This window comes from Schistocerca gregaria, chromosome 8, assembly GCF_023897955.1.
Source record: "Schistocerca gregaria isolate iqSchGreg1 chromosome 8, iqSchGreg1.2, whole genome shotgun sequence".
Lineage (NCBI taxonomy): Eukaryota > Metazoa > Arthropoda > Insecta > Orthoptera > Acrididae > Schistocerca > Schistocerca gregaria.
The window spans coordinates 118781169-118796969 of record NC_064927.1 but is presented as its reverse complement, the minus strand read 5'-3'; the positions used below and the strand labels follow the sequence as shown (position 1 = coordinate 118796969).

General features: G+C 36.5%; 1 protein-coding gene across 1 annotated transcript in view; it reads left to right on the top strand.

Annotated features, from left to right (window-relative positions):
- LOC126285067 (uncharacterized) overlaps nt 1–12698 on the top strand; it is a 37046-nt gene extending 24348 nt beyond the window's left edge. Inside the window, exon 6 of the mRNA XM_049984390.1 lies at nt 12337–12698. Coding sequence (XP_049840347.1) covers nt 12337–12570 — 234 coding nt within the window. The 3' untranslated portion in view covers nt 12571–12698. The remainder of the gene's footprint in view (nt 1–12336) is intronic.
- The last annotated feature ends 3103 nt before the right edge of the window (nt 12699–15801 follow it).

Sequence of the window (15801 nt, the reverse complement as noted above, 5' to 3'; positions counted from 1 at the left end):
CCAGCAGATTATGCATTTCAACAGCTGTCATCTCTTTCACACCGAAAATCCTTCTCATACACTGTAGACATCCATGGATGGTGTATCTGAAGTGACGAGAACTCTCTTGCCCAGTATGATGAAGGTCTGACAGTGGCCATTACAGGCAGATGCTAGACCCAAACCCACTTCACAAACAGATATCCCAAACCATATCCTCACACCACCACCCTAATCCTCCCAACATACCCAAAAATCAGCTACAAGTGAACATCCTTATCACTCGGTATCACCCTGGACTGAAATAACTGGACTATATCCTTCATCAGGTCTTATGTCACATCATGCCCTGAAATGAGGGACACCCTACCCAAGAGCAAGAGCCTTCCTGCCCCTCCTAAAGTGGTGTTCTTTCACCCAGCCTACCTAAAACACATCCTAGTCCAATGCTAATCCCACAATCAACCTTTTGATACATATCTCTTTGGCAGATCAAGGTGCAAAACCAGCGCAAACCAGTCATCCAGCACTTCCTACTCCTTTCCTGTCTCAGGCTTCTCGTAGCCCATCAGATGGTGAGCCACATGGGAAACAAACCGTGTCAAAAACACCTGTACTCCAAAAACTGCGTAGCTTCCTGTGTACATATGTCTACCAATGCACTGTCCACCAGCATGAATGGCCCCTGATAAACTATTACCAAGAAAAAAACTGACCACCTGGTGGCACAGTATGCAGCTGAGCACAACATGCTCAATTTCAATGGCTGCTTACAACCTGGTCCATGTGAATCCTTCCATCCAACTCAACCTTCTCCAGCAATCATACAAATTCTTGTCTTCTCAATTTCTTGCCGCCACGCAGCACGTGGAAAATAAAGTGAGAGAATATAGCCGACATTACTGACGATTTCGTTAACATGTTGTAAACGATACAAAATCGTTGTGCAAATAAAATGGTCCAAGCGCGATTCAGCTGGTTGAATTGCAACCTTTGAATGAATTGCTTAGTACAAACAGTGCAGTCGAAGCTCTGGCGTCAAGGCGTCTAAAATGCTGTATAGTGTGGAAATATTTTCAACACTGCACTGACTCTTAGCCTGTGTTGTCGACAGTACCTGTGTTCTCTTAAAAATAGCGGAGGCTTTTGACCTTCATGGTGTAGCAGCGGGATTCCGCAATTGTTAACATTGTAGCGTAATTTATTTCTGTATTACTTTAAGTCTAAAACGTCAGCAATTTAATGACTACTACGGATTTAATATGTAATGTGCATGCTGCATATAGTTTACAGCACGTTGCCATATTCTTTCAGATATGAGTGAGCTGATGACATCAGAGATATCACTTAAGATATCACATACACTGAAGAGTGCCACTGGCAGTTAGCAATCGATAATGATAACAGGAATTAAAATTAATGTGTCAATTGACACACAAGATGATAACAATATGTTATTAAATCAACTGATTACAGTACTTTTGTGAATCAAGCGTGTGTAATTTGGGTGTAGTAACTTTGACAGTAAGCAGCTACTAAATAATCAACTGATTACAGTACTTTTGTGAATCAAGCGTGTGTAATTTGGGTATAGTAACTTTGACAGTAAACAGCTACTAAATAATGAGTGCTAAGGCTGCCTGTTTGGATGAAAATGGATATGCAGGGACGAGCTTGCACGAGATGAGAAAAAAAATCGAGAAAACAATTATTCTCTACAAAATAGTTCAATGAAGATTTTTTTTAAAGTGGTTAGGAAAGTTAGTGATGACGGCATGAAAGTGAAACGCAAAGTATGTATCAGAGTGCTAAGAACAAAACAGAGTGAACTCCATTGGAAGCCAGAGACACGGGATGAATGTGTAAGCTAAGGACCATGCAACAACTATTTCTCATGTAAGAAAATGTTTCAATAGTTCATACAAGTTAGACAATGGCAGTGGATATTATTAGTTGAGGACCAACTGGATGAAAATCAGTGTGGGTTTAGGCCTCTTAAAGGTTGTCAGGACCAGATCTTTAGTTTACGGCAAATAATGGAGAAGTGTTATGAGTGGAACAGGGAACTGTATCTTTGCTTTATAGATCTAGAAAAGGCATATGACCGGGTCCCTAGGAGAAAGTTATTGTCTGTTCTACGAGATTATGGAATAGGTGGCAAACTTTTGCAAGCAATTAAAGGTCTCTACATGGATAGTCAGGCAGCAGTTAGAGTTGACGGTAAATTGAGTTCATGGTTCAGAATAGTTTCAGGGGTAAGACAAGGCTGCAACTTGTCTCCACTGTTGTTCATATTATTTATGGATCATATGTTGAAAACAATAGACTGGCTGGGTGAGATTAAGATATGTGAACACAAAATAAGCAGTCTAGCATATGCGGATGACTTAGTTGTGATGGCAGATTCGATTGAAAGTTTGCAAAGTAATATTTCAGAGCTAGATCAGAAATGTAAGGACTATGGTATGAAGATTAGCATCTCCAAAACGAAAGTAATGTCAGTGGGAAAGAAATATAAACGGATTGAGTGCCAAATAGGAGGAACAAAGTTAGAACAGGTTGACAGTTTCAAGTACTTAGGATGCATATTCTCACAGGACGGCAACATAGTGAAAGAACTGGTAGCGAGGTGTAGCAAAGCTAATGCAGTGAGCGCTCAGCTACGATCTACTCTCTTCTGCAAGAAGGAAGTCAGTACCAAGACTAAGTTACCTGTGCACCGTTCAATCTTTCTACCAACTTTGTTGTATGGGAGTGAAAGCTGGGTCTATTCAGGTTACCTTATCAACAAGGTTGAGGTTACGGGTATGAAAGTAGCTAGGATGATTGCAGGTACTAGCAGATGGAAACAATGGCAGTAGGGCGTCCACAATGAGGAAATCAAAGAAAAACTGGGAATGAACTCTATAGAAGTAACAGTCAGAACAAACAGGCTTAGATGGTGGGGTCATGTTACACGCATGGGAGAAGCAAGGTTACCCAAGAGACTCATGGGTTCAGCAGTAGAGGGTAGGTGGAGTCGGGGCAGACCGAGGAGAAGGTACCTGGATTCGGTTAAGAATGATTTTGAAGTAATAGGTTTAACATCAGAAGAGGCCCCAATGTTAGCACTGAATAGGGGATCATGGAGGAATTTTATAAGGGGACTATACTCCAGACTGAACGCTGAAAGGCATAATCAGTCTTAAATGATGATGATGATAAATATATTGGTTATTTAGTATCCCTAGTTCCTTAAACAGACCTCTGCAGGGTGTTCTTGAGTTAACACCACATGCACTCTTATTGCACGTTTTTGTGCCTGGAAAACTTCAGCTTGGCTTGATGAATTACCCAAAAACATAATCCCATATGACATTATGGAGTGAAAGTAAGCTAGTATGCTAGCTTTTTCATTTTCGTATCCCCTATGTCTGGCAGACTTCACAGTGCAAATAGAGATTTGTTTAGATGCTTCAGCAGTTCTGTGGTGTGCTCCTCCCAGCTGAATTTATTATCAAGCTGTAATCCCAAGAATTTAATACTGTCTATTTCTTCTGTCTGCTTGTCATCATATGTTCGGAATTTACTCGTGGGACACCCCTTACAATTTCTGAGCTGCAAGTAGTGTGTTTTTTCAAAGTTTACCGACAAAGAATTGGCTAGGAACTAGTGATTAATGCCCACAAATATTTTACTGCCCGATCTTTCAAAGACTACACTTGATTTGCTATTTATTGCAATGTTTGTATATTTGGCAAACAAAACAATCACGGCATCTGGTAATGATACTGATGAAAGTTCTTGGATATACACAAAAAATAAAGATCCTAAGATGGAACCTTGTGGAACCCCACATGTAATTAGTTCCCTGTTGGATGATGCCTGATACCTTAATACATGTCTCTTTCCCAATAACACGGTTTGTTTCCTGCCAGAGATGTAAGATTTGAGCCATTTTGCAACACTTCCTGTTACACCATAATATTCTTATTTACTTAAAAGGATATTGTGATTTACAAAGTCAAATGCATTTGACAATTACAAAATATACCAGTTGCTTGCAATTTTTTGTCTAATGAATTAAGTACATTTTCACTGTAAGTGTAGATAGCCTTCTCAATATCAGAACACTTTAGAAATCCGAACTGCGACTTTGACAGTATGTTATTTGTGATAAGCTCGTTATAAAGCCGATTGTACATTACCTTTTCTAAACTTTTTGAGAATGCTGGCAAAAGTGAAATTGGACAAAAATTTGATGCTATTTCTTTATCTCCCTTCCTAAACAGTGGCTTAACTCAAAGCATATTTCAACAATTCAGGAAATATTCCACTGATAAATGACTGATTATACTGATAGCTTAATATGTTACTTAAGTCAGAATCCTTAATTAACTTTGTTGGTATTTCATCATACCCACTAGATGTTTTTGATTTTAAAGGTTTTATGATGGACATTACTTCTGCTGGGGTAGTGAGGGTCAAATTCATATTATGGAAGTTACTTAAAATGTCTTGCCTCAGGTATGCCATGACAGCATCTACAGAACCTGACAACCCCATCTTTTCAGTAACAGTTGTAAAATGTTTGTTAAGAAGTGCTGCAACAGTGTACACATCTGTTACCAATGTATCATTTACTCTTAATGCATTTACTTTCGTTTTCAGATATTTGGACGATGTTATACTGGACTAAGCCAAATACAAATGACACTATTTGAGATAGCTTTTAACTTCCCGTTACTATAGTACATCAGAAAGTTGGCATTGGGACTAAAATTGGAGTAAATCGCATTTATTGTATGTATTTCTCGTTGTTTATTGCGTTTTTAAACTTCAAGCACACATAATACGGTTAGTATTATAATCACACTTATAAACATAGTATTTGGTGCAGAAATGGCTTTACACTAGCATCTTCAACAGGTACAAATTTATCAGAATTTGTTGCTTTTTAATGTGCTAAATCAACACCATACAGTTGAAAGAAATTTTTAGTGTCATAGATCAGTCCTGCACTTCTTCTTTAAATGTATCTGTACATAGCCTCACACTTTATCCATTTTTATCATTGATATTTCCAGTTGATTGGCTGCTACTTGGTAAGACAGTATGAAACATATCGTATACTGTAAGAACGAGACAAAGTGTAGATTAAATATCTTTTAGCATGACATTTGACTTTCACGGTGATAAAGTGAAGTTCAGTTGCTCGACCTCGAATCTTGTTTGTAAATCTAACCCCCTGGTACTCCATTTATTCATTTTGAATGTATTTGAATTCCATTACATTCGGATTTAGTTGGGATATGCGAATACATCTCATATTCATCAATCATACAGGGATGCCATTAACTTCTCTCTGATGGTTAATGCAGATGTAATGTTTGATTTTTAACTCTGCAAGTTTTTATTATATTTTGTAGATCAGTAAGCTGGTAAATATGCTGGTGCTTTTTTATTTTGTTCGCAATGTGGCCAAAGACTGTATCATTGAGTAAATAACTATGTTCCAGAATTTTAAAGTTTTGAGTGATCTCCTTTATATGGTTACAAAGGACCTTGCAAGAAATGCATAGGGATGTATACTAATTTTACGATTCTATTTTGTCCACCACATGTGTCAAACCACATTATGATCTTTTTTTCCATAATGCTCATTTAAATAATTCAAAACACCAGAACCTATTTCATCAGGTGCCTCACTTGTCATATCTTCATGCCAGATGTTCACTGTATCTTTGAATGTATGTAAATCATGTATGCCCAAATAGACACAATAAAGTTGGCGTTTATAATAGACAACACCAGTACACACTTTCAGAAGAGGAAATGTCTTTTGCAGATTAAAAGAAAGTACAGTGCATTCTTCATTCTTTACCCTATGTATGGCCCTTTTCATGATTTCTTGTGCAAGAAATAGCTGCCTCTGATGCCATTCTTTTTCAGCTTGCACTCGATGTGGATTTAAGATATCAGGAGTTTCTTCTTCTGTAGTTAGAGAATTAATTTTCATTTTAAATAAATCCCACTTCTTGCAAGTGTCTTTATGGGGTGGTTTCAATCATGAATTATATTCTGCCCTAAAAACATTCTCATACAAAGCTTAAGACAACTTCAGTTTCAAAATTGTCTTCTGTCATTTTTAGTTTGCAAAGTCTGAACAAAGAGCTTAAATTTATATTCTCTAGCAAGTGTTGTTTGGTCTGTCAACTCTGCAGTAGTGCCTTTTATAGGATGGAATGTAGAATCTTTTCCTTCATAAATTTATCATGCAGTTCATGCCTACCCCTTTTGTCCGGTACACGCCCTGATGTAACTTTCTGAGCAGCTGTGTGCAGTTTAGCACTATCAGTACACCATAAGTTGACATACACCTTTCCATGCCTTCAGATCACCTAAATCTATAAGAATTAAATAATTTATGTTTTCAGAACTCACCCTTCTGTCTTCCCTGGCACTGATTTCCCATATCGTCTGAGTAGTGCACCTCATGTATCGAATGTCCTGTCTTTGTAATACAGTTAAAAAAGATGTCTTCGATGTTCTGTGGAGACTTTCTCATAACGTTTGTTTTTGTACATGCAAGAGTACTTTTTAAATACTTCACCAAGGACATTCCTTCCTGTTGTTAAAACATAACATTTTCCCCTGTTTTCTGTGTTTTCCTCACATTCTTCCTCCAGTTAGCAGGATGTGGTCATCTAGGATCACTATCGCGTCAGTTACCTCCAGCATTACTTCACACATTAGTCAAGTCCATGCCATGTCATATTGTGGCACTTCAGCGTGCTTGCAGGGCCCTACACGATATTAGACAGGTGTAATTTCTTTGGCTCTTCAGTGTATTAATGTGATAGAATGAAAGTGATTATCTGTGGAGATTTCAAAGTAAAAGTTTTGCAAGATTCAGATCATTTAAATGAGATGGAGAATGGTTTTATATAGACAGTCAACACTCCAACTAGAATTACTGCTGAAACTAAAACTGCTGTTAATCAAGTTTCTATAAGACTATGTAACCCTAACTATAACACCACCATCATAAATATGGGTTACAGTGATCATGGTCTCATTTCCTGTCTATTGGACTAAACACAAACAGTAACTGGTGCCAAAAAAATAAATAATTGAACAGAGAGAGAACAGAGATAACAACATAAGAGTGTTTTATGTTTTCAGTAGGACTGAAATAAATACTATATTCGACTGTTTCCACAATGTGTATCTGCATTATTTTCATATAGTATTTCAAATGAAAAAGAAGATGATTTAAATGCTTAAAAATAAATTTTGTGTAACAAAAGGTATTATAACTTCCAATAGAAAGAAAAAAATTCTCCACTTTTTCATCAAATACAATAACAGCAATCCTGAATTTAGAAATTGCCTGAAAAAATATAACCAAATTAAACAAAGTTCTAAAATAAACCAAATGATGAAATTATAACTATGTTTGAAGTGTGAAAAATAAAATGAACGTTGCGTGGAAGTTTGTTAGAGCAGAAAATGGCACAGAATTGTCATTGTCAAAGAATATCTCTCTGCAAATTGAAAATAATAGACTATCAGATCCAAAAGAGGTAGCTGACAAATGTAATGTGTATTTTACTAATATAGCAAATCAGTTAATCCAGAACCAGTTTGAAATCATTATGAAAACCTACGTGCCTACTAAATTATTTAAATGCTAGTCTTAAGACTATGTTTTTTCAAGCAGTCCCAGAGTTAGAGATGAAGCAAGTAATGTCACTCAAAAACATATATTCAGCTGGGCTGAATGGTGTCTTGGATTACGTAGTTATAAAATCCTCTGATTACACAGGCTTACGACAACCTTTTTTGAAAACATTTTTCTTACTTTGATAGCTGATCTTTATACATTTTTAAGAGCAGAATCCAAATGTAGCAGTAGTTTTTTTATATCGCCCATTATTGTCGAGCAATATGCTTTTTATTATATAGTTTAAAAATCCTATGCTATATGGTAAACAGGGAAATTAATGAAATGCTTTGTTACAACATAAGCATAGTTTGTATTACAGTAAGCTAATTAAAGCAATGATATGTGTTAATAGAAGTTTCACTTGTCAACTGTAATTGGTTCATATTTTCTTTCTCTCTTTTCTTTAAAGCTTCTTGTGTAGCCTTTTCTACGATGAGTTGCTTGATTAACTTCTCAGTAAAGTTACCAACAGTAGTCCCCCATCATGTTGGTGTTCCAGCGGCCTTGATAGCGTTTTCCCATCATTTTGATGTCCTGGTGTAAACGCCCTCCTTGCTACTCACTGACATCTCCAATATTGTATGCGAAGTAATCAAAGTGACTGTTCAAAACGTGAACTTTCAGGCTATTAAACAGCCTAAGGTTTTAAGCTTCTTTAACGATGTAGCTATAATAGAAACATATTCTGGTTCTTTTTCATGTCCTAAGAACTTTGAAATGATATCCATGCTTCTGTCCCACTTAATGTCATTGTGGATTCAAAGTTAACATGAAACATCAATTTTCTAATGTCAGGTCCGATAAAGACGCCTTCTTTTGGTTTAAATTCTGAAAGGTGTGGAAAGTTTTGCAGAGACACTTAAAACATGGTTCATCTTTAGGCAAAGCCTTTGCAAACTGTTTCTTAGTCCTAACTTTATATGTGGAGTTGGTAGGGGGTACGTTTTTTTTGGATCTATAAGGTTTTTGGGTAGAAAGTTCTTCTTGCCAGGTTTTAAAGACGCCCTCACAGGCCAGTTCTTTCTGTACTAGTACTGATCCCTAGCCCTACTGTTCCATTCACATAAGAAACAAGGAAATTTGGTAAAGTCACCTTGTTGACCAAGGAGTATGCATGTTACTTTTAGATCACCACATATCATCCGACCATGAGCAGAATAGCCTATTTTATTTAGCACTATTTCTAGGTTTTAGTACCATTCTTTCATATGAACAGAATGTCCAATAGGTATAGACCCATATATGTTACCATTGTGTAATAAAACAGTCTTTAAACTAGTTTTGGATGAATCAATAAACAGCCTCCAGTCTTCTTCATTGTATTCAATAGCAAACTCATTCTTCAGATTGTGAATGTCTGAGAAGTTCGCTAAATCACCTTCTTGTTGAAAAAACTTGGAAAATTGCTGCTCTCTCTCTCTATACATGTATATTCTGGTTGCAATTGCCAATAAGTTCTTTTCTTTTAATCTATCGCCAAGCAATTCAGCTTTTTCTTTCGTTAAGCCCAGATCCCTAACCAAATCGTTAAACTCGGTAGGAGTAAACAATTTTGGCTCCAGACTTTCTGTATTACAATGGAATTCATCATCATCTGGTTCATGTAAATCACATTGTACAGCGGAAAAAACTTCTTTTGGAATAGAATTTAAATCATCTGGTGGTTCAGGAACCGGCAAATCTACACCATGCCCTACTGATTGGATGGTGGATGGAATGTTAGGGTAGCTTATTACCTTCTTGTATTTAGAATTATGACCAGTAATATCAACAGTGCGAAAGTAGCAATCATCAGAATGATTTCATGGCTCCCTCCATATCATACGAGTAGCAAATCTAAAGGCTTTTTTCTGCTTTTTGGGCCTTTTTTCAGATTACACAACATATCCTACGTGATGTCCAAGATTTATCTTGATCACAAAGTTTAGATCCAAAGTATGACAGATAAATCTTTTTCACAAAGTTTGTAATGTTTCTTCGATGTTTTTCTATCACAAATTCACCACAAATATAACAAAAACTGTCGTCATAGTTTTTACAACCACAATTAGAAATTGTACTGAACACACATACAGGAAACGGGAAAGTGAGGCTAGGTTGACAGTAAACACAACACCATCTGTTAACACAAAAATAGGATCGACCTTTCTTTAACAACAATGGTTTTTCAGCAATGGTACCAACATCATCTACATTCATTACACCTCCTTTTCAAATCATTTTATCTATATAAAAGCTGTTAAATTCTTAAAAAATCGCTTAATTTAATAAATTTAACAGTAAAATGTGAAGAAATGGTCGGTGATACAGTTTTTTAAGTATCATATTTGTATTTCCCTCCCCAAAAACATAAGATTAAAGTAGTTTCAGCAAAAAAGTTTTTCCATCATTGGCCTGTGTTATGTGTTAAAACCACTAATATACGCAATAAACACATCGTTATTAACTGGAAATTCTCCAAATAGCTTAATAATAGCTAAAGTAACTCCTCTACTGAAAAAAAGGAGCACTGCAAATGTTAATAAGTATTGTCCAGTATTCCAGCTCAGATTTTTCTCCAAAATATTTGGAAGTTTTCCACAAAGGCTTCAAAGCTACTCTAGAAAAATTGATCACTCTTACCAAATCAGCACAGATTGATTAAATCCAAGTCCACATTTTTTGTATCTTCCCAACTCATCTTGTATAGAGGGTGCTTGAGTGATCCTGCATTCTCAGAATGCTAGACAACAATTCAAGAAAATAACATTAGTAGTTTTATTTCTAGAAAGCGGATTGACAATACTTAACTTTTTATTTGCAGCAAATGTTGCAAGCAAGGAGCGACATGCAAACAGTAATATGATCTTCGCTATAGACAAAGTCCAAGTAAGTTCTTGGTATGGATAACTACTAGCTGATCAACGAATGCCATTCTAAAACCGTCCACTAATGTCCATATACTGAGCTGATCTGAGCACTAATGTCTGCCGAGGCTGGCAGGAGCGGCGCTTATATTCACTTCTTGCAGGGGGTGCTCCTGTCCTGGTGCAGTTTTTGTCAGCAGGCTATTGGCGGACGCTGCCTCACCGCCTTCTCTGGTCATCCAGTTTTCCTCTTCATTCTGGCGCTTGTAGTTATGCCAGAACAACATTAACAGCTATGTATTAGTATTTAGGAGCTCTTTCTAAAGCACTAGATAACAGAGAACATGCCCCTGGTATTGTTCTAGATCTCTCAAAAGTATTTGACCTAATTGCCAATGAATTTCTTATTCATAAATTAGTTCAAAAAGGGTTCAGAGGGATCCCAAATCAGTGGATAAGATCTTACCTATAAGACAGCAGATGGTGATTTTAAAGCCTGATAACATTAAAGAAAATGTCATTACAACAACATATATACGCAATAAATCGCCAATGAAGCATGGAGAGCCACAAAGCTCTGTCCTAGATCTCTATTGTTCCTCCTTTTATAATGATGATTTAAATGATGTTACTCAAGTGAAAAACCAAATCTTATTTGCTGATGACATCTGCATTTTAGTAACAGCTGCTGACAAAATTTCTATGAATGTACATACAGATACTTCAATGTCCCTAATTACTAGTGGGGTTCAAACAAATAAGATAATAATAAATAACGAGAAAACTGTCTTTACGAAGTTCTGCTCTTCTCCACTAGTACAAGAATTTGATAAAATACCATATCTCGAGAACACATTACTTAAATCAGTTAGTGGAACTTAAGTTCCAAGGCTATGGGTACAGAAAAATTTTAAAGGTATCTATGTTGGAAAAAGCTTTCAAAAGGCTTGTTATGCACTTCTTGTGTTAAACCAAAGTGTAAGCAGGTCAACAGTCAGTCAGGCATATTATACATACTTCCATTCTGTACTCTGGGATGGGCTAATCTTCAGGGAGATTCAGCCATCAACACATAAAACTTTAGGATCCAGAAAAGAGCAGTTAGGGCTATTTGCAGATATGAGTGTATTCTGTTTACAAATGGGTATCTTTTAAACAGCACTGGACGTCTATGACGAAATAAGCATATCTATAGCCACAACACAAAGCACATCAGTAAAAAATTGGGCTTTAGGTGGGTTTATCACTGTAGATACTCTCTCTAGTGAGAGGTACGGACAGTACAAACAATTTATACAACACATTTATACAACACAGTGTAATAATACTTCATTAATAACACATAGTGCAAGACACATTGACTACTAACGATGTCTACACCCAACTGAAGACCACAGATATCGCTCTACTCGGTGTGTGGCCTCTGATCGTCGGTTCAATTCTACTAGTGTCCCCACAGATTCCTTTCTTGCATGCATTATGTTATGCAACCAATCTGAATAAATTAAATAATACTGGTGTTATGATCATTTGTGAAATTTCATTTAGTTGTAAAGCAATCTCTTCAATGTGTTCAGTATCATGACTTGTATGCCTTTCATACGATAAAAGTGATTTGAGACTATAGAGCAGTAAGAATGATTTCTTTTACTCAAACTGGTTGCTTTCTGTATTTCTTCAAGTGATTCAATCCATAACCACTGAGTTCAGTCACTGTTAATGTGGATAAAGTAATAATAACAGAGATTTTAGTACACTCAATTTATGTTCTTTTAAATTAAGGGGTACTTTTTCCCTCTTCAGGGACAGTTTCCAAGTTGCATTTTGAGATCAGGAGAGGTCTACAAGAGGACTACTATTTATTACTTCAGCACTTTACCCAAAACTGAAGCTGAACTCAAGGAAGAAACAGATCGACAAAACGAAGCAGAGACTAAACAGATGGAAGCAGAAGAAGCCAGACTGTTGGCTGAAGTAGAGAAAAAATTAGAGCAAGTTCAAGCTCTGGGTGACATTCCAGAAGAACCGGAAGAATAGTCTACAAAATGTTTCTAATACACTGTCATAAGTAATAATTTATTGTGATTTGCATGTTGTTCCCTAATTGAAACATTAAAAGAATTACATTGTTTCGTTTGTGGATACTACAGATTTTGCTTTGCAGTTGAGAGATACAATAAAAGAAATGCTTTAAGTTCTAGAACAAAATTACGTCTACACCATGAATTTGTTCTATCAATACCAACTTATTTACAGGAAAGAGGATAAATCATAAATAAAAGGTAAGACTCTATTGATAGAGTTTATCTTACCTTATTACCATCGCATGCCATTAAAGTGTACCAACAAGCAAGATCCTGCTTAAACAGTTGTGCTATATGTGTGTCTGTACATCAGTTGTAAACTGAACCCTGTGTTTACTGGTGGTTGCATATTTTCATATAGACTGTGCATGTAGAATCTCCACTCATTATGCTGTACTCCGCACTGTGAAGTATGGCAAAGTTGACAGTATCATCTCGCCAGCTTGAATTCAGGAACACAATTTGTTGGCTTCGTCAGTACGGCAAAATTTTTAAGGACGCTAGTTGCTTATTCCTTATTCAGCGTCATAGTGAAGATTTCTGTTAGTAGCTGAGACAGTTCTGTGTAAGCTCAGTTTTATTGTCATATATAAATGTACAACATAATATAGATGGCTCTGTGAAGGTAGTGGAAATTGTGACTATTCAGCGGTTCTTAGAGCTATGAGTGTCATATTTCGTTAAACAGTTTAAGTTATTTACACAATGAAGTATAATAAATATTCCTATACAACCAATTTACTTGTGAGTTTGCCCCTTGCTCCACCAGTGAGGGTTTCTCCAAAAGGTTTTCCAAGAACTTCACTTTCTACACAGTACATTTGAGAAATTATCAGACAAGGAAAGCCACGACAAAAATATTGAGCAGTGCCAGTTGGTCAAAATGTTGCGCTCAGACTAACACTGATAAATCTGGTAGATACAGGACCAGTTCTAGTTATTTTTGTGTCCCATCTGGGTAATGTATTGGCTCCTCCTATTTTCTCCTCTTCACTCATTATTACTGGTCCAGTCAAGCTGCAGTGCCAACACAATGTGAGGTGGGGGCGATGTGATTTAACTTTTTTATACAGTCTGTGTAAATTATGGTTCTCATTAATGTCTTGTGAAGTAACGTCTGTGGAAGTTCTCGCTTTACCTCGTTCTTCTTCATAGCAGCAGCTCTGGAATCTTGTTCTGTGGCCTTTCTCTTACTAGGTAAATAAATTTCATCTGACCATGTCACAACGATAAGGCATCGCATTCGTGATATAAAAATTTTTGTAGATCGAATCTTAATAGACATACGGTGGTTTTTTTGTCATTTTAACTAAAACTCCACTCGAAAGTTGTAATAAACATTGCCTTTAATACTTTTTGATACAGCTTTTCTCTTTCTTCCACTACACAAAAGATGGAGCACCTCCATAAAACATTCTACTATGGGTGCATCCAAAACAAGAGAAGTGATCAATGAAAGAAAACAGTTAAGAAATGAATATGAAAAACCTTGTAATTGCTGAGATAAAACTGATTATATACCACGTTACACGATCTGGTTAGTTTTATTTCCCTATAAATCATGATAAAGGGAGAGACAAACATTTTTTTTTTAAATTACTGTCTTTCAGGTATCCCAGTTTAGGTACACTATAACTGCCCTCCTACTGTGTACTGGCGTTGTCCAGACTTTACTGGACAACAGTATACAGTAGTGGTGCACGTTTTTAGTCTATTAAGGTTTCGCTTATTCACTACCAGGAGGTGACATTACATTACAGTTTCTAAATTAGTTCCTTGGCCTTGAGGGGTTAATACCTTCATTGTTTGGTCAGACTTAATAAGATTTTATTTTTCATTTTTAGTACTCCACCTGTGTCAGCTTCTTTTTCATTTGTTTTGTAGCATTTACTCGTTATTTAATAATATTGTTCCTACAATGGGCATATTGATTATTCAAGTTCAGTCTCTACTCGGCATTGTTAGTGCACAACAGTAACATAGCATTGGAGCTAGTCAGGCTGTCCACGTAGTATAGTGAGCTCGTGTGCCTCTCATTCCTGCCAGAGCCACAACGAAGGACGTATATAAGTTCCCATCTACTTTTCATTAACTACGACGAATCCCTGCAGAGTCCAAAAAAAAGCCACTTCGTGCAGTCGACACTATGATGAATGTCTGTAGAGGACAAGGTGATTTTGCTACCTTTATTTGTTTCATCACTTCCCTCCTGTAGCCACGTCCTGTGCTATTGAAGTGCTGTAGACGCTTTGTCCTTGTTTTGTCCTTGCCATAGGCACACACTGTATTCATGGCAGAAAACCACCCTTATCACTTTTTGCACTTAACATTGTTCAGATATCGCCTGCATGAGTACTGTGTAATTGTCTTCACATAATATACATAAAGTATTACATAGAATTACGAGGTTATATACAAGAATCATAGCTTTTACATTTGAAGTTAACTTCATTTTTCTGAACATTCTTGAGCTGACATGCATAAGTTTTCTCCAGTTTTGTAGTAGAGGAAAATTAGCCTTTTTTCATTTATTTACTTGTCCTCTCTTACCTGCAGGGGGTCAAAGAAAGGAAAATGAAATTTCTACCATCCTTGCGTCTTATGACATAGAAAGCACACAACTAGACTCAGTAACATCTCTATCAACTCTACAGGAAAGAGATCTACTATCTACAGGGAACTGTGGCATTTGAAAGAAGGATAAATATGAGATTCTCTGTCCAAACTTCGTAATATCATAATCAAGCAAATATTTCGTTTTATCTGATGTTTTCATGTAATTTTATCATGCTGTCTACATGTATTTGTGTCAAATATTAGACAATTCTTCTTTAAATCTACATAGTCTCAATCTCCAAAGTGCCATTGTGTATGCCTTTACTCGCCCCCTTGTACCATGGTTCAGAAGGCTTCTCAACTTCCACCTTGCATTCCTCATGTTATTGTTTTCGCTGGGGTTTGTTTCTTAATTCTTGTGCTTACCATATATTTTATCAGTAATTATTTTAAGGGCCATATTGATGTAAAGCTTTGATTCTGTTATTTAAATTTCTTGTAATCCCTTATCACCAATGTACATATCCAGAGAGCCATATTCCAGGGGAACACGCTTTCGTTTATACAATCCGCCGTTTAAAATGCTATTTTATATTCACACCTTGTGTCATTTGCCTCATAGTAAATT